This window comes from Fulmarus glacialis, unplaced genomic scaffold (genome assembly GCF_000690835.1).
Source record: "Fulmarus glacialis isolate BGI_N327 unplaced genomic scaffold, ASM69083v1 scaffold6026, whole genome shotgun sequence".
NCBI classification, from domain to species: domain Eukaryota; kingdom Metazoa; phylum Chordata; class Aves; order Procellariiformes; family Procellariidae; genus Fulmarus; species Fulmarus glacialis.
The window spans coordinates 1-23,258 of NW_009218630.1; the positions used below are offsets into that span (position 1 = coordinate 1).

General features: G+C 38.5%; 1 protein-coding gene across 1 annotated transcript in view; it reads left to right on the forward strand.

Annotated features, from left to right (window-relative positions):
* Nucleotides 1-5,947: 5,947 nt before the first annotated feature.
* LOC104078440 (diacylglycerol kinase eta-like) overlaps nucleotides 5,948-23,258 on the forward strand; it is a gene marked incomplete at both ends in the record, with an annotated part of 34,760 nt that continues 17,449 nt past the window's right edge. Inside the window, 2 exons of the mRNA XM_009580084.1 lie at nucleotides 5,948-6,058; nucleotides 7,737-7,817. Of these exons, the coding sequence (XP_009578379.1) occupies nucleotides 5,948-6,058; nucleotides 7,737-7,817 (192 nt within the window). The remainder of the gene's footprint in view (nucleotides 6,059-7,736; nucleotides 7,818-23,258) is intronic.

Here is a 23,258-nt window from a genome sequence, read left to right on the forward strand (position 1 = left end):
ATTTAACTCCATTCACCACAGCTCTCTGGTTTTAATTTTACAAATGTCAGGCTCCCTTCACTATGATCAGGAATCTTCAATAAAAATGTAACCTTGCACTAAGCAGCTGATGAAGTTTTTATTCTTGGTAGATAAAAATCTATTTTTATTTTGACATAACTAATAAAAAATCTGTCAGCATAAGTGACAGTAATGGAAGCTGCTGTACAGAGATTGTCAAGAAAATCATAAGCTTGGAATTCCTGGGTCATAATTTTAATCAAGAGTTTGATTGTCATATTTTTTAATAATAAAAGTAATTTTTGATCTACTGAACACATGGAATATTTTAAGGGGCTCTGAGTTAATGTGAGCTATGAGACTTTACCTTGTAGCGTAATGAAGACTCTGTCTGCCTAAAGCCATACCTGCGCAGATGGTGAAAATATACAAAACTCACCACAATATTAAAAAGAAGAGGGTCGGTTTTATTTCAATACTCATTTTTGCAAAGTCATATGAATAGGAAGTGTCACAGGAGGGCATTAAACAATATAAAATGCTATAATCTTTTTTTTTTTCTTTAATTGCCTGGTCTGTCAACAATCCAAGTATTAATTATTTTGGTAAATGAGGTCCTAGGTCCGCTTACAAACATCACACTTTAAAGCAAAAGAGATATTGTCAACATAGCGGGAAAAATCCAACCTGTGAAATTTTTTGCTGGGTCAGACAATAACTTCATCTTCAACAGTGGAATAGGAAAGGCCGTTCAGGAGCAGCACGTGAGTTTGGCTGCAGTCCATTCCCCTGGTACTTCCCCATGGCAGGTTGAAGGGACCACATACAGAGGTGGTGTTCTTTAATTTGTTTAATCCTTTTTTTGTACTTGCTGATGCTGTCTGCCTCTACAATCTCTCGTGACAGCAAGCTTCATAAAATCACTACCTCCTATGTAAAAATGTGCTGCTTTTTATCTTTGTTAAGCTGATCTCAATATAATTTCATCATATTCCTCCGTGTTATAATACTGTGGGATTTGGTGAGCGATAGTTCTGTATGCACCATACTCTGCTTTAATGCTTTTGTAAAATTTGACAATATTACCCCCTCGGTCTTCTGCTCTTCAAACTGAAGGGTTCCAGCTTTTTTAGTCTCTCTTTGTAAGGCAGCTGCCCCCTGAATCATTTGAGTTGAGTACCTTCTCTTAACCCTGTTTCTTGATTTGGAGAGACCAGAACTGCCTGGTACACCAGTGTTTTATATAGCAGCAAAATGATATCCTCTGTCTTGGTTTTGTTACTTTTCTTGGTGACAGCCAAAGTTTTTTTGCTTTTCTGGCTGTGGCTGAGCACAGAGAGCTGTGAACTGTGACTCCCAGATCTCTTCTCCACTCAAAGTTGATGTGAGAATGCTACTAAGGTTTAGATTTTTTCCCGAAGCAGAGCATCTTACATTGACCTGGGCTGAAGCTTGTCTTCTGCCTCTTTGCCCTCTTGCTCAGTTTTATAACATCCTTTGAGTTCCTCACCATTGGCATGGAATTTGACTATTCAAAAGAGCTTAGTATCTTCTGCAAATCCAAAGATTTCAATGTGTGATCCTTCTTTGGGTCACTGAATTTGAATAAACCTGATTCCTTGGGAATCCAGAAGAGAGAGTGACTGTTAAGCCCTACATGTGCTTCCTATCCCTCGAGCAACTTCAGTCCACAAAAAGCCCCTTTTTCCAATTCCATTTTAACTTAATTTCTTCAATAGTCTTTGGTGGGAAGCCTTGTCAAAGGCTTTCTGAAAATCCGAGTCCACTGGATCTTCATTTATCCACATGCTTTCCTCTCCACCCCCTGAACTCCCTGCAGGTAGCAAGGCAGTATTTTCCTTTACAAAAGCTCTATTGACTTTTTCCCATTGGATGTGTATGGGCTCAGCAATATTACTCTTTTGTATGGACTCTACTGTCTTACAAAGATTGGAAGTTAGTATCAGTGGTCCTTTCAGGACCTTCAAGGCTCTCAGGTCAATGCCATCTGGTCCACATGACTTAGTGATTTGGCTGGTCTAGTACTTCCTGTATATGTGCTTCATGTTGATGTAGCTGTTCTGATGTTACGAAGAACATGTGGTGTGAGATACTGTCTCATCATCTTCATTGGTAAAGACAGATGCCAAGAATTGGATGAGCTGCTTTGCTGTGATCTTGTCATCCTTCAGTACCCTTTTGATACCTCTGTTGAAAAATGATCCTGCCAAACCCCTAGGTGTCTTTCATCTTTCAAAATATTTAGGGAACATTTTAGTCTCAGCATGAGCATCTGTTGTAAGGTGATCTTAAAATTCTTCTTCGCCCTCTTAATTTCCTGTTTACGTTTGACCTGCCCTATTTTATGGCCTTTCCTGTTTTCATTTTCATGCTCCTCACTTTCAGAAGTTTCCTGATGTTCTTTTCTTCACTCTCCTGACAACACATTTTGAGCAGCATGTCCACTTATATACCTGAAAAGGAGGAGAGGGGAGAGTTTTATCTTTAATCATTCAGTGTTTTAGTTTGCAGTTGCCAATAATGCATCCATAGTCAGTTTACCGTTTTCTTTGCTAAATTCAGAATATTTTCTCCTTTCTTTGGGTCTTTCTAGCAGCAGCAAAGCAAAAAATTTGACTTCTGCACAAATATGGGACTTTACAAACTGAGTGAATTAGAAGTAAGGCAATGTGGTTAGTTGTCTTTGAAATTAAAACTCTTAGTTTTGAATTTTCCAAGTGTTATATACTGAATATTTAAAAAATCTGCTGATATAAAAGAAGATGCCTCTCATTTTTTAGTGATCAAAATACCCACAAATGCCATTTGTTTTTGTCATTTAGATTATGGCAATGTACAGTTGCATTCAACATTCTTGGATAATTGAACACATATGTACACCTTCTTAATTTTATGAAAGTGGCTATGATTTTTATAATTGGATTTCTTCAGGAAAATATACTACCGTGGAGCACTGTGATATAATTGTAATATTGTGAATCATTTTCCTAATTGTTAATGGCTAAAGTAGTAAAGATTGTTAGTGATTCTATTCTATTCTATTCTATTCTATTCTATTCTATTCTATTCTATTCTATTCTTATTATAGTCCCATACTTCTGGAGGGATGTTGTATTACTAGATGATATAAGATGCTGCATGGGGAAGTCAGAGGTTTTGGCAAGCAGATGAGAGGTGATTCCATAAAAGTGAGTAGTAGCGTGGGATTGTGGGATGTGCACTTCTTGTTCCTCCTAAATTACAGTAGGAAAGTAGTTAATATAAGTGGCAGTGATTATTGCTTATGCTTCAGATTTAATGTCCAGCTGCGATTAATTAGAAGAAGGTTTCTCAGAACAGTGAGATCTTGGAGCACTGCCTTAATTGCTGTTAGGAGAGGAAAAAGTACCGATTGCTTTCTTAAGGTGTAGCTATAGCCTAATCAATGCTTTTGAAAAACTTTACGTGACCTGGTTGTAGGCAATAATGTGGACCCAAATTCAACAACCTGAGAGGTCCCTTCCAATCTCAAATTACTGTAAGTGCTGTGACTTGTGTGTAGATTCAGGAAAGCATTATTAGCAGATTACCTAATGACTCAATTGGCAGCTGGAAGTTTTTTGCACATTTTAAAGGCTAAATGAAGTTAATTAAGGATATCGGGCCAAAGCTTTATGCTCAGTTATGATGCCTGCAGCCATAGAATTGTCTATTTAAGAAGCTCAAACCTCAGCCCAGTGTATCTGTTGGTGGTAAAAGGTAAACTTCGGATGTATGCTTCACAAAGTGCTTATGTTTCTTGGGTAAATGTTTACCAGTCTAGTATTTTTTTAACATTTTGATACAAAAATACATTCTGTAGAGCCTGAATGGTTATTTATTGCCAACTTGAGGGAGTTAATTTTAAATGGCTGGTTTGTAAAATAGATTTAATTTTGAAGTTACTGCTTTGATTTTAGGGATACTGGTGTTTTAAGGGGTGAGTAGAAATAGGGGGAAATGGCTTATGTAGGCATAAAAATGACATGAAAGAGTTAATTAATTCTTTAGTGAGTAATAGCTCAAGGTTTAGGGAGATTGATGTTCTTTGAAAAGATTTTAAAATTCCCGAAAATATTCAGTATAATGTATGTTCTTTGTCTCCTAGTACGCATAGTGCATTTTCGGGAATGTGGATTTCCTTCCATTTTGGAAATTTTGCCTGACATGTATGTGGAGTAATGTTTCCTTGGAACTGAATTTCTCTGGTCTTACATCTTCTGACCCTTAATAAACACACAAGTCATCTACTCCCATCCCATGTGATGAGCTTCCAAAATCTCAGAGCATGATATGAAACAGAAGTGCTGCACAGCTATAACAAATAGCTTTGAATAAGTGCTTGTATTTGCTTACTGATTAAATCTATTTTTATCACGTAAAACTAGCTTATCTTAGGGTCTGGTCAGAAAATTGCAAGCAATCTTAACATGGTGTGTGGTGAGCAGACCCTTTCAGCTGGGAATTGCTACCCCTTAGCTAGAGCAGGAGGGCTGACTGAATGCGTTGGTCCAGGTTGTTGGCATGTGAAGTAAAGTGAGATAAATCCAAACTTTCAGCTGTGATATTTCATCTGAGAGGGTTGCTTTTTTGAGAGCATTAATTCAATTGCTTTGTGATCGTTGGACCATATTCTTAGTTTGTGATGTTAGGAGTATCTAACTGAAGGGTGCGATGTATGTATGTAACATGATGTTTCTCATTTCAAGGAAATGGTAGGAACATTAAAGTGCTTTTTCTGTATTTTTATTACTTGCATTAAAATTAAGGAGAATTTGACATCTGATTACAGAAGAAGGTGTTTATGAACTTTAGGTCAGGTCTTGGTTAAGTCTCTGAAAGGTCTAGAATAACTTCAAATGATGTTTGTATCACATTATCTAGAAATTGTGTTATAAGATTTGCATCACGTTATTACACTACAAATTGGAAATATTCTCGAAATATTGGAGACCATTTTGGAATATAATGTCTAAATGTACTTGCTTTTTCTTATACCCTTTGTGTGCTTCAAAGCTGAAGAAAATGAATTTCAAGACTCATGCAATTAGTATGCTGTGTCATGTCATTTCATCTGATTAAGCGGAGAATTTCTGTAATTGGTTGGATGAATCCCACACACGCTGGCAAAAGCAGCATACACGTTTAAAATACACTAATTTGTATCTTACTCATTTCAAAAAATGGGCTTTATGTAGGCAGGGTTCAGTCTGCAGTGGAAAGGTTTGGATCGGCGAATCGTTTTTTGACTAAAATTATTTGCCTGGTAAAAATATCCCTAGCTGTTACTGTTCTCACACTTTCCGTATCATAGTTATTCCTAATGGTAAGCTGATTTCATGCTGAAGGCTTCAGTTCAGGAACGCACTCGAAGTCATGCATGACTTGCATCGTACTGGATCATTCCCTCGATTTTAAAGGCATAATTCATGTGCTTGAATCAGACACAGGTTTAAGTACCTTGTTGAATTAGTGCCTATGTGGAAATTGTTTTTCTCCTCATGATAATCAAATTTGGAACTGGAAATGACCTTGTGTAGATGGTTTTTAGCATTTTTTTTTTTAATTGTGCCACCATCAGTTGTTACTTACTTCGATATTTGTGGGTTTGCAGCTATCCAGACAATTGAATTATTTTGTGTTCATCTTCACAATAATTACATGCCTCTCGATTGCCTTTTCAGTTTACATGTAAAATTAGCATTTTGCCAACATTGTCATTGTTTAAAAACAGCAGTGCAAAGTCTGGTTGTGCAGAGAATTAGTCTCAATTTAATGTGAATAGATACAAATTTAAATTCGCAGTTATATGAGGTTAACATATATTTTAAAAAGCATAACTTTCATCTATATGCGTAGCTATTTAGATATGTATTTACCTTGTCTTCTGTATTTTAATATTTTTCAGACAAGTATAAAAGAAGGATTACTACTGAAGCAAACCAGTTCTTTTCAGAGGTGGAAAAAGCGTTATTTCAAACTTCGAGGTCGTACCCTTTACTATGCTAAGGATTCAAAGGTAATTCTATGCTATTAGTGTTTAATGTCATATACTTTTAACTTCAATGTTGCTTAGTTTTATAAGTGCAATAATAATAATTTAATGATTTGTTAGAAATTATCAGTTTTATTAAAAATCTGTATATAAGATGTAGTGTGTTAAATTAACTTTAACTAAGGAAGACTGGTGATTTCTCTTGATTTTTTTTTTTAATGAAGTTTATCACGGTTGTTTTAACCTTTTTAACTCTTCAGACAAATAATAAATTCATCTTAAGGAGTCGTGGGTTTTTTTGGGAGGTGGCTCTCGGGCAGACAAATCTAACATTTCAAAAAAAAAAGGTAAAAATTGAATAATGCTCAGAAGTTATCCCTCAAACTGAATTCCATTTAAACCCTTCTAGTCTGATGCCCATATTGCTGCTAAAGAGGTGGAAATGGTTACATGAAATCAAGATAGGAAGATTTTCTGGCAAAACTGATATATAAGGGAAAAAGCTGTTTCCCATCAATTGAAATTTTTGGTGGGAAAATTGGGGGTGGGCAGAGGGGAATACTTGTCTTCTTTCCAAAAGGCATTTCCTCCCTCCGCCTCAGGGCTGGGACCGAGAGCATTTTGGCTTGTTGGGCTGACTCAGATTGTGCTGTTCCGTAGCGGTGGGCATCACTTTTCTTTACCCTGCGGGGTTGTAGCAACTCATGGGAGCTTGTAGGTGAGGTGCTTCAGGTCTCCATCATCTTCTATAGCCTGGTCTTCTCAATAAAACTATTACTAAGGCATGGTGCACAGTTGTGTGGCTGTGATGAATTAAGGAAAACATCGTCTCTCCAGGGAGGCCAGCACTGAAATACCTCTGTTGTCACACTTCTCCGCACATGGTGCTACCAGACTTAATAGGCATGGCAGATAAGAGCTCTGAGAATGGCAATGTCATCTGTGCCATAAAGATGAGAAAAGGAGGTGTAATGAGTAGGCAACTGTACAAATACTCTGTAATGTTGAATCCAGACATGCTGAAACTCCCCCAACATCGATTCTCCTTCCCATGGCATGGAAGAGGAAGAACACGGTATGGCTAAAAAAAGGGGGAGGCATTTTTGTTTGTCTTTCCTTCTGTGCTTCAAAACCCATCATGAGTTTAACAGAACCTAATTAATCCTTTGCCAGACGCTGGTGTGTTTAAAGATGACATATATTTCCTTTGCTGGAACATCAGACAAAGGAGTGGAAGGGATCTCTTCAGGCCCTTGAGCTCTGTTTTCTTGTATGGATACCGTATCACAGATTCCCCTTCATGAATTTAGAGTTCCATCCTAAAACTGATTAATTAATTTATATTTTACTAAGTGTGAATCTCTTTCCTCTGACACCACATTTATGCTACACAGTAGACACCCCAAAGCTGCATCTATTTAAAAAAAAAAAATCTTTAAAAAGAGATTTTAAAGCAATATATATTTTTGGAGCCACTTTTTTATGCTCTCATGTATCACTTAGATAGCAAATAGGACTGTGTTTAGGGCCAAATAAGTTTTATCAGATCATCAGTGTTTTCTATTTTTTCACCACTTTTTTTTTTAAAAATTTTTATTTTCCAGTTGGAATGGACACAAGGAAATGAAAGCACAGACTGTAAGCATACCTCAAAGTGGACTCAGACTATATTTAATGTTTTTATGTTATTTTCCATTCACAGTCTTTAATATTTGATGAAGTTGACCTGTCAGATGCCAGCGTAGCTGAATCGAGCACAAAAAATGTCAACAACAGCTTCACGGTATGGAACCATTATAATACTGGTCTTGAAAGCTGTGGATAGACTCTTACTAAGAAAATCAAGAATCCTCTGAATTGCTTCTTATTTTCCCCTATTTGAAAATAAAATGTCCTTTATTTGGAAATGCTTTATTGTATCAGAAAAATATCACATCAGCTATTGATAATTTTGTTTCTGTGACTTTTTTTTAGCAGAAATTAGAATGTTAGATAACAGTTGCTTCAAAAAGGTGATGATTCTATGATTAAAAATTTAGCAAGAGTCAGTGTTAGACTTCGTTAGTACTTACTAGTACAGCTTGGTTTTATGCTTACTTTGTCTTTGAGGTGACATGCTGAATTGATTCAAATGTAATTGCATTATTGTTTTAATTTCTTATAATAACATTTTGGTTTTCTGTCATATTGAAGTGCATTTTATTTTTTTCATTGCCGATCATATCGCTATATGTTTCCAAGTCACGTGGAAAAGCTGTCTTCACAGTCGTACCTTGATTCTGATACTGGTATAAGAAACAAAGAATGTTCATAAATCCCTGTTTCTGTAAGTTCACAAGTGTGTTTTACACACAGGTCTTGCCATTTATTGTTCAACTGCTTTGTTGGAACCAAGTGATAACGTCTGGCACAGTTGCTCTGCTGATTCTTAACCTCTGGAAAAGTAAATTTTTTGAACAAGAACTAGCTATGAGGAAAATCATGGGTAAAGTTGTCCTTCCCGAAGGTCTTGAGTTCTCCCGCTGACTGCAATGGCATCATTTTTATTAACCTGCAAATCCTGTTATTCGCTATTAAAATGTTGATTTTCCATTTTCCTGAGGATTTTAATTTCACAGGTGGTGCATGTTACCGGTGTTGCTTGTTCTTCTCCAAGGCAGTCCAACGCAAGCCTCCTGAAAGCTTCATCAGGTCTTCCTTGCTGTTGTACCTCCCAGGCAGCTACTGAAGTAGTCAGAGCACTTCAAAGACGTGTTCATGTTGGCCTGGAGAGTCCAGCATGTTGTGTCAATCTAAGTTTCTTTGCTGACTAAGAATGTAATTAAAAAGACTACTTTGATGGAAGGTCTCAGATGAGGGGATGGCTGTGTCAGGTACCAGCTTGCCTTTTGAAAAGGTTCTTTCTGTTGCTTAGAAGCTCTGCTTCTGCCTTGCTCCTGGCCAGAAGTAAAGCTGTCATGCAGGCATCAGGATAGCTGAGGAATAATGAGGCATACAAAGATGATGAGTTGAGGATCCCAGCAGTCTTGACTGTCACTTATTGTTCAACACGGGATATAAAGCTCAGCAACCCCTAAAGACCCAAACTTCCTTCACTGTACAGGAAGAAGAAAATTAAGAAAAGTCTGGTTATAATGTTACTACTGATCACTGAATCATGAAATAAGACATTCATCTAGAGATCTGGATAGACCAGAGAGCTGGGCAATCACCAGCTCTATGAAATTTAACAAGAGCAAATGCCAGATTCTCCGCCTGGGACGGGGTAATCCTGGTTATACGTACAAATTGGGGGATGAGAGGCTGGAGAGCAGCCCCAAGGAAAAAGATCTGGGGGTTTGGTTTGATGGTAAGTTGAATACGAGTCAGCAGTGTGCCCTGGCAGTTAAAAGGGCCAACAGAGTCCTGGGGTGCATCAAGCACAGCATAGCTGGCCGGTCGAGGGAGGTGATTGTCCCACTCTACACTGCACTGGCTTGTCCCCACCCTGAGTACTGTGTGCAGTTTTGGGCGCCTCAATGTAAGAAGGACATCAAACTATTAGAGTGTTTCCAGAGCAGGGTGACCAGGATGGTGAAAGGTCTCAAGGGCAAGACTTACAAGGAGCAGCTGAGGTCACTTGGCTTGTTCAGCTTGGAGAAGCGAGGGCTGAGGGGGGACCTCATCGCAGTCTACAACTTCCTCAAGGGAGAGGAGATGCTGATCTCCTCTCTTTGGTGACCAGTGATGGGACAGGAGGAAATGGAATGAAGTTGCATCAGGGGAAGTTCAGGTTGGAAGTTAGGAAAAGGTTCTTCACTGAGAGGGTGGTCGGTCACTGGAACAGGCTCCCCAGGGAAGCAGTCAGGGCACCACGCCGGTCAGAGTTCAAGGAGCATCTGGACGATGCTCTTAGTCATAAGATTTAGTCTTAGGTAGTCCTGCAAGGAGCTGGGAGTTGGACTCGATGAGCCTTATGGGTCCCTTCCAGCTTGAGATATTCTGTGATTCTATGATCTTGATGTAATTTTATGTGGGGAAGTGGCACGTTTGGGGTTTTTTTTTTTTTCTTTCTTTTTTTTTTCTCCTTACAATGTTTGGTGTTTTGGTATCCTTTATAATCCTTTAGGCCCACTCAGTATCTCATTCTTCACCAAAGGCATGTTTTGTATCTAGTATCAAGACTTCTGGGGAAGACGGTAGTGAAAAAAGCAATCTCAGGGGCTACAGCTTTAACAGCTTTGGAGACACTATTTATTTTCATGTCCTGGGTAACTTAGGGCAAACAGTGTTTTCTCTAAGGAGTCTTCAAATTCATTTTGAAAAATTATTTTGATTTATACCTCTCCTGGATTGAAGTGTCATCTGATTTGACCGTGAAATATGGTAACGGTTGTCATCTCGCTTAATCTTTTGGCTTCTTTCTTTGTGTTTGCCTAACCTAGTCTCCCAGCAACACAGCTCAGTGAAGTAAGACATCTCTGGCCTTGCCTGCTGGAGTTGGAGTTGGGGAGGTGGTGGGGGGTGGGTGGTTAGCTTTCCAGCAATACTCCTTATAAATAAAAAGAAACATTTCTTTTTGCTTTTTTTCCTTCCATCTTAAAAAAGATAATCCAGCCTGTCTTAAAATTACTTTTTTTTCTTTATGTTCTAAGTGCTTTGTTAGCGTTAAAAAAGCAAAAATTAAATCCTTAACTTCAGCTTTCTCTAGTTAACATACTCCTCTTGTTTCTTTGTTCCAGTAGAGAATATTTTTAGCACAAACTTACGTAGATGGAATATACATCAAATGACCACTTTTCCAGGAAAACACACCTTTAAAAATTTACATTAAAATTAATTTTTTTTTTTTTTTTACAAATTCTGTTGTCATTTCACTTAAATTCCCCACACACCCCCTCAATCTCTCACCCCGAGCTTGTAGAAGCTACTGATTGCCTTCTTTTGCCCTTTCTAGTTTGTCTGTTTGGAGACAAAGGTGTGCATGTCAAGATTTTCCATGCTCTTTTTTTGGATAAAACTCAAGTCCTAAAATTAGTCATAACACACAGATTTAAGGTTGAGTTTATTTGTAATGCGCATACTTGCAGAATATTTTATGTAACTAAATATCAGTGTTTATTCACCAGAATTACTTTTCCTTTCTTACTGCAAACAAATTGAGGTTAAGGGGAAAGTTGAGATAAGTATCTGCTAATTAAAATGAGAAGCTGCTAAACTTAAACCAGCTCATCTGTTTCAGTTTTTTCTTTATTGGTGATGATATTACTTTTCAATGAACACCAGCTCATTTCTAGCAAATACTTCCTAGTGCACAGACTTGCACTAGGGTGCTTTGTAATAGATTATAGGCATTTTGTAGTTCTGAGCATCCTCATCTAGAGGCTATTAAATAGAGGAAAAGGTGTCCCTTAACTTCAGAGTCTTTATATGAGACCCTCAAGGCCAGATTCTTCCTACTTACTTGTTAGGTACCAGTCTCCTAAGTCTGTGGGAAAAGAGAGAGGTTCAAGAAGCTAATTCAGCCCATCAGAGATGTGCATCACCCTCTCCATCAGCCACATCAGGAGCCCACGGGTGCTTTCACTCGCCCCATGCCTGCAGTTCGGTGGCGTGGGTGGGCGCTGAGGAAATAATTTCACTATCATTCTGGAAGGTGCCCTCCAGGAATGAGAGAATTAACATACGAGATGATACTCAGGATGGGGATTCAGTTTGCCCTAATTTCAGTGGTGCGTTTATAGACCCCTAAATTTAGGTATCTAGGATAAGACAATAGCTGTTTAAAGTAGATGCCTGTAATTGCTCAATTCAGTATAGACTCCACTGATTATTAACTAAGTCTCCCTTAGCTACGATAGGAGCTTTGTCATCCAGCACACCTAAAATGTAGACCCCTGCTTTCAGCTTTCTGAATCAGGTACTGAATCAAGTACTTTTTGTTGAATATGCATCTTCTGAAAGTAGTCATCTTGAGAGGGAGGAAGCTGCAGTAGGCAGATCTGCTGTCCTGGAAAGCCTACTGCAATTCTTAGTAATTAGAAATTGGCTGGAAATGAAACTTTATATTCCAGCCAATAACATTGATTACTAGGATTCTGGGTATGCTTGCAAAAATGTCTAATATCATAAATTTTTGCTGAATTGTTGGTTTTAGTGATGCTGTAGGCCATATAGACCATAAAGTCTAATTATTTATTCTGTGGAAAAATACTTCCTTGGAGAACTCTTAATGTGCTGGGCTTTAATTAAGTATTCTCACCTAGTGTTATGAGGCAAAGACAGCAGAAACCTATAAACTCTCTATTCTTTATTTTATATTTTTTATTACCTCCTTTTGATTTGACTATTTTCCAAGGTAAATAATCTTTTCTATACTCTTACCTATTCTTGCTGTTCTTCTGACTGTTATTCTGCAGCATCATCTTGTAAGTGAAGTGACCAGTTTGGCACTCAGGGAGCACAAGTCACGGATATTTGGGACTGTTTTCTAAATTAACCCTCATTTACCTTCCTTATGGATCCCCCATTTTGTCTGTTTTATCTCCTATAATGACACTAAGATCCTTTTTCTGTTAATTTGGAGCTGTCTGTAATTCGTAAATACTTCTATGCTTCTGTGTTTTTTCTCTGGTGTGTATTTCTTTGTTTTTACTAACACTGAACTTTTTCAAGTCACTGTACTGTCTGTTTAATACCTTGCTTAGCTTGCTCTGAAGTGCCTTGGTGATTAAGGGGGGGAACGAAGTAATCAAAATTTTGTGCTGTCTGTAAATGTTCCCATATCACTACTTTACACTTCTCTTCCAGTTAAAGAATTGCACCACAAAATTCTGTAAGAGAATAATAAGGTGCTTATTATCTTTTCCCGTATTAAAAATTCCTATTATTCTTTCTTACTTTTTTTATGTCCCTTAGCTTTTCATGTCATTGTATGATTGGGACATAAAAATAATTGGTCTTTTCAGTTCAATGAACTAAAAATAGTTATGGGTCAACCTGATGTTTTAACTTTTTTGAACAGAAGAACTTAATTTAGTTCAAATTAAAGGGATTAAATTTTGTTTTAAAGTTTTTTTCCATATTATATAATGAAAAAAACAAAACACGAATGGCATTTTGTTAAAGTTAGTCCCTGAATGTAATTTTGTAACAAAAAGTTAAAGGTTTTTTTCCTCTGATTTCCACTTTTTTGGTCAGACTTATCAGTCACTTTGACCTGAAAGCAGAGGGTTCTGCTTAATATGTTTTTAAACAAAAAAATCTTTATCCAGTTGTCTGCGATTTCCTTGATATTCTGTAAATTTGGTTAGCTTTTGAAAAACTAAACATTTATATTTGCTGATTTTCCTTTGACCTATTACTTTGAGATGGTTAGGTATTTTTTATAGGTTAGTGAGGCCAAATAGTCCATTGGAGCAACTGTGCTTCAGCTGTGGTTAAAATTTATATTGTTTTCTTCCAGTTTATGTTGTTTTCTTCCCGAACTCTGATTACCCTATTTCCTATCCATATTTCTGAATTTAGCATATCCTACATCTTGGCTGGGGATGTAAACTTTACTGGCATATAATTTATGTGGAACCAGCTTAAAGCATAAACCAATTCTTTTAATCTTTGAATCCTCCTGTACAGCTGCTGTTTTTAATGGGAAGTTGCCCAGTTGTACTAGAAATTCAATTCTTGCGATTCTTCAGAATTTCAAACTGAATATTACAACCGGGCCTGAAGGCGTATTGCTTTTTAGCAGTTTATTTCAGCCCTGCTGCTTCTGACATCAGTCAGCTCTCTGCTCATTGTTGAGATTAGCTGCTTCTAATTGATTTTAGAAAATTAACTTTTAATATTCATGATGGGCTTGGAAAACAGAATGTGTTGCCAGACTTTTGCAGTATGTTGGAGAGAGAGTGTTAATTTCTTAGACTTGGACATATTTTACTTCCTTTCTTGCCACCCAGATTTTTGCAGCGTTGTGATTGAGACTTTTCTTCAGGGACTATGAGAACTTCAGGGAATGTGAGAACTGCTTAACCTTCCCCAAGCCACATCAAGAGGAAATGTGAAGAGCCTTTTCCCAAAGGAGTTTAAAACCTTTCATCTTTGGGTTTGGGCACTCCAGTCTTCTGACTTTTTGAGTATCAGAGGCAAAGAGAGATAGTCCCAAAGCTGGGAATAATTATCCTAATACTGTTGTTTTCCTGTTTAAATAATCTAACATCAATTCAGTTTTATTACTGACTCTTGATTTGCCCAAAGTTCAGGGCCTTGAGTTTTATTTAAGTGCAGAAAACCTTATGGATGCCAGTGCAGGTATTTCTGTAATGCTGTCCTGCTTGTTTACAAAATCCAATTTACTGCAGTTCGTCTCAGTGGACATCAGGAGATGATTTTTTTACTCATAGAAAGAGTAAAGAAATAGTGTCCTTCAGACACTATTCTGCCTCAGTCTGTTTTTTTCCAAGGGCCACTCATCTAAAGGTTGTACTGACTTTTTCTGGGCTTTCTGTTGCTGCTCTTTCACTGTCTTTCTTATTTCTGTAGTTTGGTGAAATTCTCTTGCTACTCCTGTGTTGGGAAACTCCTGGGATCATGGGGTCAGCAACCACCTTCAAGGCTTTGGCTTGTTCCAGACTTGGGGTGGTTTCCCCTGTTTTCAGCTATTGCTAAGCAAACTTTTTTCACTGCCTTATTCTTAGCCTGGATGATTAAACTTTCTGGTTTACTCTGTAGGAATATTCTGGAGCACAGCTATCTGCATTTTTTTTTCTTTGTGAAAAATGTATTTTGTGTAAATTTCTACATATAGTCTCTGCTGATGTTCCCTTGAAGGGAGACACTCTTGCTTGACTTCTCCCTTTCGTAAACCACAGGGACATGAAAGGAATGGATTTGTGTTTGGAAACATGTTTCTGTTTCTTGATGAATTTACATAAACCAAATTTCAAATAGTCTACACATTAAATTTACCTAACTGAACAGAGTCTTGTGTGAACACTCTTCAGTCTGCATGAACCTCTGCTATAGGTGTATCTTAACTCAATTGCATGCTAATATTAATAATCATAATCATAGTCATGATAATGATAATAGTGATCCAGGTATGGATAATGAGCTTATGTTCGTATTATGAAATTATTTGTGTGAAGGAAAACAAAAGAAATACCAGTGAAGTGCTATGTACTGTGTGTGGTGCTATCTTTAGGATTCCTCTCAGCATACTTTACGTCAGATTTATCCGTTAGATGTGCAATAATTTCCTCAGTTTGGGTACAGTTTGGAATTTCCATTGCATTCCATTTGAGTGTTAACATTGCTAACAGTGTAGACTGATGATGGTGGGAGTTCAGACACATCTGTAGATGTCTTTACTTAAAGTGCCTTCCTCTCTGAGCTGAATCCCACTCCCAGAAACATTGCATTTTAAATTTTGCCTGTGGCGTTATCAGAAAGGTCAGTGTGTGGCACTGTTTCAAGATGGGGGAATGGCATATCCAGACATTCCCTGTGCCCCATTTGCAGTTTAGCACAGGGCTGACAGAGGTCCTGGAGTGACATCCGTGAAGATCTCGGGTGCTCTTGTTAACTCCGGGGGATAGAATATGGCTGGAAACAGCTCAAGTTCCTGTGCTGGCCTCACCACCGTGACTCAGCTTTGCACGGGTAGCTAACTCTTGGGATGGATTTAGTTTTTCCCTAGTTGTGAACTATCTGCTGTTTCATACAGATGCTGATTAGCCTCTAAATGATGAAGGCTTTTTGATGCTCCCAGCCCGAGCAATACCCAAACCACAGAAAGAGAGGGGAAGTGCTTTGTATTCCATTTTGTTCAATTTTCCACTCAGGTTTTTTTTTTTTCCCCCTCTATTCAGGCAGCTTAGAAACAAAACAAAAACTGAAATAGCAAATTAATATGCTGAGGAAAAAAAAAAAAAAATTAGACAAAAGCAATTAGTGTGCACTTGTGATGCACTTAGGTTTTTTTTCCTCCATTTAGCATTTGCTCATTTTCCCCCGCCCTCTGACAGTGACAAAAAAAAGTAATGAAGCTGAGAGCTCTTTGGGTAGCTTTGGGTGTGACTTTCAAGTTCTAAGCTCCTTATCTCTGACTTGATGCGCTGTCTCCCTTTCCCTAGAGTGTCTGGAGACGTTGAAGCTTTAAGTTGCATTATGAAAAAGCAATAAAGCATTTCAGCTGTGAGGCTAAAATCCATAGATAAATCGCTTGGGATTGAGCTATTACAAGAAAGCTGAACACTTTTCACAAGAGGAAAACAAGGGGATGCTTAAAAATTGACCATTCTGGGTTATATTGTACATTTTGGTTCTAGTTACATTTGCCTGGAGCTTGTTTTCCACAGATTTTGAGCTTAAGCAGAAATTTTTCAAAAACAGCTCACAGAAAATGTCTCTTTTTCTTCCTTTAGTTTTCTGAGTTTCTTTAGTATGTGAAACACAATAAGAAGATTTGCATAGAAGTAAATGCTTTAAAAATATCTTTTATTTTCTTGTCTGAACTCATGGTATAGCACCGACAAAGCAGGTGGGGTGTTTGGAGAACAAGCACTGAGGATTGCCAGATTTCGTTCTTCCTGCAGTTTACACTTACCTATTCCCTGACGTTTCTTTCTCTTCTTGCTTTAAAAGTGGTTAAAATACCTGGAGAGACCTTAAAAAGTATCCCGCAGTGCAGTTCCTGTATACCAAATAATTTTATAAACAAAGCCATTGGTGTAAACTTTGAATAAATTTCCTGCTTCTAGTGAACAAGGATCCCTGGCTTCAAGCAGCTGGATCATTTTTAAACAGGCATCTGTTATTACAGATGAAAAAAAGTCACTTGCTGTTTTATTTTGTATAACTTTGCACCTAGTGCCATTAAATATATAACTAAATGTTTTCCTTTAAGCGCAGAAGCCATCCCATCTGATAGACGTGTAATGAGCTGGTGAAGCCAGAGCTAAGGGCACAGCAGTGCGAAGTAATGTGCTTAACAAATCTTTATGTAAGGACTTTAAAAAAATGTGCAGGCCTTGAACTATATATAGCAGTTTCCAGTTTACATTTACAAGAATGGTTTATTGTTTTTGCTATATTTAAATACTGATTTAAGATAAATTCCTAATTCTTCAGTCCAAATTCATGAAACTTTCCTACGCTGCTTCTTGTAACTGTCTCATTATGACGTTATACTTCTGAAGGAATAGTGTTTTTCTGTTAGCAGTTCGTTGATGTTGGACACATGAGGTCAAATTTGGGGAACTGTAGATTTCTGACAAAGTGACCTTTGCTGGATCCTTTTTGCACCTGTTTTACGGTTCAAGGCTGGACATGTCATAGCTGGATTACTTGATTTACCTGGATTCTGTTTTCACAGAATCACAGAGTGATTTGGGGGTTGGAAGGGACCTCTGAAGGTCATCTGGTCCAACCCCCCTGCTGAAGCAGGGCCACCTAGAGCAGGCTGCCCCGGTCCATGTCCAGACAACTTTTCAGTATCTCCAAGGATGGAGACTCCACAACTGCCTTGTGCCAGTGCTCAGACACCCTCACAGTAAAAAAGTGTTTCCGTGTTTCAGTTTGTGCTCGTTGCCCCTCAGCTTGTCTCTGGGCACCGCTGGAAAGAGCCTGGCTCCATCCTCTTTGCACCCTCCCTTCAGGTATTTACACATATAAATAAGATCTCCCTGAGCCTTCTCTTCTCCAGGCTAAACAGTCCCAGCTCTCTCAGCCTCTCCTCATATGTCAGATGCTCCAGTCCCTTCATCATCCTTGTGGCCCTTCCCCGGACTGTGTCCAGTATGTCCATGTCTCTCTTGTACTGAAGAGCCCAGAACTGGACACAGTACTCCAGGTGTGGCCTCACCAGTGCTGAATAGAGGGGCAGGATCACTTCCCTCGACCTGCTGGCAACACTCCTTCTAATGCAGCCCAGGATACCATTTGCCTTCTTCGCTGCAAGGGCACGTAGCTGGCTCATGTTCAATTTGTTGTCCAACAGGACCCCCAGGTCCTTTTCTGCCAAGCTGCTTTCCAGCTGGGTGGCCCCCGGCATTTACTGGTGCCTGGGGTTGTTCCTCCCCAGGTGCAGGACTTTGGACTTCTTGTTGAACTTCATGAGGCTCCTCTCAGCTCGTTTCCCCAGTCTGTTGAGGTTCCTCTGGATGGTAGCACGGCCCTCTGGTGTATCAGCCACTCCTCCCATTTTTGTGTCATCAGCAAACTTGCTGAGGGTATGCTCTGCCCCATCATCCAGGTCATTAATGAAGATGCTGAACAGGACTGGACCCAGTATTGACCTTTGGGGTACACTCCTAGTTACTGGCCTCCAACTAGACTTTGTGCCACCTCTGGTCCCGGCCATTCAGCCAGTTTTCAATCTACCTCACTGTCTGCTCATCCGGCCCGTACTTCATCAGTTTCTCTATGAGGATCTTAAGGGATAGTACTGAAAGCCTTACTGAAGGCAGGATGGATGATATCCACCTTTGTCTCTTCATCCATGAAACCAGTCATTTCATCGTAGGTTATCAGGTTGGTCAAGCATGACTTCCCCTTGGTGAATCCGTGCTGACTACTCCCGATCACTTTCTTGTCCTTCATGTGCCTGGATGTATTCTGAGAGATGTTCTTTCATTTTTGCTAGATGTGGTATAAGGCAAGGCCACCTAAATTGCCCGGGCTGGATTCTACTGCAGAGTGAAGTCAGAGTAGACTTGATACCTGTTTCTGTGATGTAACCGCTTTTGTCCTGCTTTTTAGTTAAGCCTGGTGTACTGGTGCAGGAGATGCTCTGTGGGACTAAGCCTTTTCTTCCCCCTCTTAAGAGTTTTTTATCGTGCGGGCCAAAACCACACATTACTTCATTACTGGTGAGCTTGACAACAGTGAAATAGGAAAAGGCCTAGCAAAAAGAGGGAAGCAACATTTTAGTGGAGTAGACAGAGCTAATTGTTCTGATTATAAATTCTGTATTGTACTCAGGCAAATATAATAGCCGTTTATTACCCGCCTTGCTTTTAAATCCTCCGCTCCCTTTGCAGTTTATACTTTTGCCTGGCTTGGCTCATCTTGAAAAATAATAGTGACAATTCACCATAAAGCACCAACTACACCTTTGACAGTGACAGTACTGTTATAATTTATTCAGTATCCCGAATCCAAGAAATTAAAGTACCATAGAAAGCTGCCCGACTCTTAGCACTGTGATTTTTGCAGACAAATTCTGGTAGGTATGGGAGCATCAGTGACCCCAGCAGTCTGCTCCCACCACTGTGATGGAGGTGCATTCATCTGTCGCATTCATATGGACCCACCTGCATGAGGACAGGGAGATGGAGGAGCAGACAGAAAACAAGGGAGGCATGACATGTTATCCCGGTATTTGCCAGAACTCACTCGCCAACGTCTAGAAGCACAGAGAAGTTACAAAGCATTAGATCTGTTACGTTCATGCCCCAGGCATCGGGTGCGGTCCCTAAGCGGAGAGGTGGGGGTGCTCTCTCTCTTTATATCACCCTCTCTTCATTAGTTCCAGAAAGATGTTTTAAAAATATCTGTTCAAAGAACAGGAAAACCATTTCCCCGCCCGTTTCGGATTCTAAGTGATGTTTCTACATTACTAAGTCAATTCAAGATCGGCCATACAAAGTGCTATTAGTGTAATGCCTGATAATAGTTTAGAGCAGCAGAAGGTGCTTTAATGCAAATATCATGTTGCAGGAAGTGGGGTGCTTTACAATAGCTGCTGTGTTGCTGCTGAGATGTAGACCGTTATTTTCTTGATTAGCGAATGTAGTGTCTGCATTTTTCTTTGAATCAGTAAAGGAAACCAGAAATGTAGCCACCAAGCTTTGGGAACTGTACTTTCTTATATATTGCTGATATGATAAAATATGTTAAAAATTAGGCAATAGGCTTTAACTGAACTCTCTATAACTTTATTTTGCAGATCATAAGTCTAAACCCATTGGGTTGAAGGCATATAGAATGTTATTGGTAAAGTTAGCGCCTTTAAAAATGAAAAGTGCTTTCAAATTTGCACTGAATTTAATGGCAATTTTATTTCCTTTCAAGATGTTAAGCTTGTTCCTAATAGATGCTGCCTGAAAGAAAAGTTGCAGTAGTGGCCAAAATTTGACTGTGTAATTTTCATCGAAGTAATTTCCAGATGTGTATGTACATATATATGAGTACGTGTATATTTTTAGAAGCCAAATTATCATAGTGTCAACATGTGTGAAAATCCCAGTTTATGGCAAGACCTGTGTGGTGGCAGACCTGTTTTCTCCTTCATTCCCCACTCAAAAAGCCCCCTATTTTTCTGAACAGAAAGAAACATTATCGCAGTAATGGGCCATTTTGCTTCCTATCCAGACATTCTTTATTCCCTGTGATGTTTTAGCACTTGTGTTGTGTGCCTTTAACCTTTAAGACTGTATATGCTCGCTCTCTCCCTATGCCTGCTGTGTTTTTATTCCTACTACCTCAATTTCATTACTTTCTAATATACTGTAGTATCTGGCTTTGATAACTCTCTCTTCCAAAATCAGCAATGACTTCTTCTTGGCTACTTCACAACGGTGAAAATTTTCAAAGTAACTTAATCTTCTAAATTAAATCTGCTTGATTTATTTATTTTTAAGGCCTTTTGTCTGTCTTCATCCTTCTTGATTTGTCTCCTGCTTTGTCAGCGTGGGAACCATTAGCACCTGAGTTCCTCCAAGATTTAAGAGTTTTCTTATTCTGACCTTACCTCAGTGGTCTTCCAGTGGTTCCTGTGAGACTTCCTTTGTCATTGTATTATACAATTTCTTCTTGTCTGTGGAGAGTTTAGCATATTCAGAGTGATATATAAATAATAATATTAGGGGCAGCGAGCATTAATTTAAAAAAAAGGTAATATGTAATAGAAGAAAAGATTCTGACTTTGGTCGGCAGGAGAAAAGATACAGGACTTTGAATGTGACTATATGCAGTGAGATAAGATTACTAGTAAAATCCAGATTTACAACGCTGGAAAATAGTTTTAGGGCCAATTAAATCCATTTTAATTTTGATTATGTCTGGACACAGGTTCAACTGTTTTTAATGAATGCACTCTAAACATCCCACCTAAGTTAGTTAATCATAACTTTCATCATAAGCATCCATAAGAAAGCATGCCTTCTGTGTAAATGCAAATAAGAAGCTGTAGGAAGTCCTTCTCAGTTTAGAACAAGCAAGAACAGCTATACTGAGTTAGCGTAAAGCTCATAAAACCACACTGAATCAAAGTAGTATAATAGCAGTAGCAGGTACTCAAGAAAGGAGTATAAGCAGCAGAGCATGTACAGTGATTCTTCCTCTTGCGTAACTTCCCAACGTTCACTCATTGTTGGATTTTGAGGACTTGCTAAGTTGATAAGCATTGTCGATATTTTTTGCATATAATGCATTTTGTCTTTTTTCATGTTATCATATACCTTCTTGAAGTTTGTTGTTAAAAATATGTACATCAAAGAGAATATGTAGTTTAATCATCATGTTATAGATGCTGTATTTATGAATATGTATGTCTTCCAACTTTCCACTTTATTTTTATAGCACTAATAACAATTGATCCTGCATTCACGTGATCGTCAGTATATAATTTAACTTTTAGACTGTTGAAATGCTCTCAACTTTATTAAGTTTATTATGCTCTGAATTTAATAAGAAGTTGGGATATAGAAATTTCTGGTATGTTTACGTGCATTAGTTAGCAATGTTTGGTGACGTGATTTGATTGCCCATATATGGGTGTGTGGTACCCCTTGAGATGGCCTTTGGTGTCCCACCTGGCTTATTTATAGCTGCTGTTCTGGGTGCTGTGGTCCTCTGTCATATTTACCTGCCCTGTGCCGATGCTTTGGATACCAAAGGGCATCTCCGTTGGCACTAGATGTGTGAACAACTGAACTAAGTGCCTTGATTTTGGGAGGGGAGAGTGCGGGGGACGCAAAGGGGATTTCTGTGATTAGTAGTATTAAAGACATGAGTAATATAAATAAATATTACTTGAAGAGATCAAGATTGTCAGGAGTCTTCAGCAACAAATGCCGCTGTTGTTGCTCAATGGCATTTCACAACATCTGGTTACAGGTTAGCATCCGTAATGAGCATGGGGGAAGGACAGATGCAGAGTGCAGAGTTTTGGGTGGACTTGTCCTTACTTAATCCATATTATAATGTCATGCTATATAATAGGAAATAATCTGGTGGGTGTATTTGCCCAAATAAGATTTCTGAGTCCACTGAAACCTGGAAATTCCAGCAGAATGCTGATTGTTGTTGGAGCCAGGGTTAAATTATGATTTAATGGCTTTTCTGGGCTTCATTTGATGACCTGGCCTAGAAAAACATTTTGAAGTAATAAAGCGTCTGTTTGGCTCCAAACTAATGAGAGAAGCATTGCTCTTTGCATTAACTGTTCTTTAGGAAGAGCCACAGAGAGCTACTAATAAACCTTATTAAAAAGCTTAAGCAAGATTGAAGGAAATAGAAAACAGAGGAACTATTCCATTCCATGTGAAGTGAGTACATCAAAAAAAAAGGAAAAAAAAAAAGGCTAAAAAAAAAAGCAAGCCCACAGGGTTTTTGCCTCTCCTCCATGTGACTTGCAGCTTACTGCACTTCAGTTGCCTCTGAGATATGTTAAAGTGCAGCTCGGTTTAATGAAGAAGTGGATAGGACAAATCAAGGCTAGAGACTATTTACGGCGGAGGTTGGGTAAGTAAATGCAGCTGTAGAGAAGTGTTTACTAATATTGTGCAAATGTTACAGTATCTAGTCTGTAGCATTTAAAACAATATTCAGAGCTATAATTTTTTGGTGGTCCTTTCTTTGTTTTACTTAAGTAATTCGCAAGTGTGAGAGGTACGTACCATGCAGTAGATTTATGCATAAGACTGATAAAGGATTTAATTTTATTTTTCAGACTTCTGACAACAAAACAAATAACTTTCCTTTAATTTCATGTACTTACTTTGTTTTAAATTCTTTGCTATATAAGTAACGAACTGCTTTGTCTATTTTAGTGTAGTGCTCAGAATAATTTCAGTGGGAGTTAGCTGATAGTTTCTGGTGCCTTCCTGTTATTTTAATTATTTTTCTACTGGTGAAGGAGAGGGGAAAACAGCTTATACTCTGAACCTCCTAGATACAGCATTTTCAGATTTCTAGAATCCAACTCCAGACCATTGAAAACTCCCCAGCATCAACTTGTTCC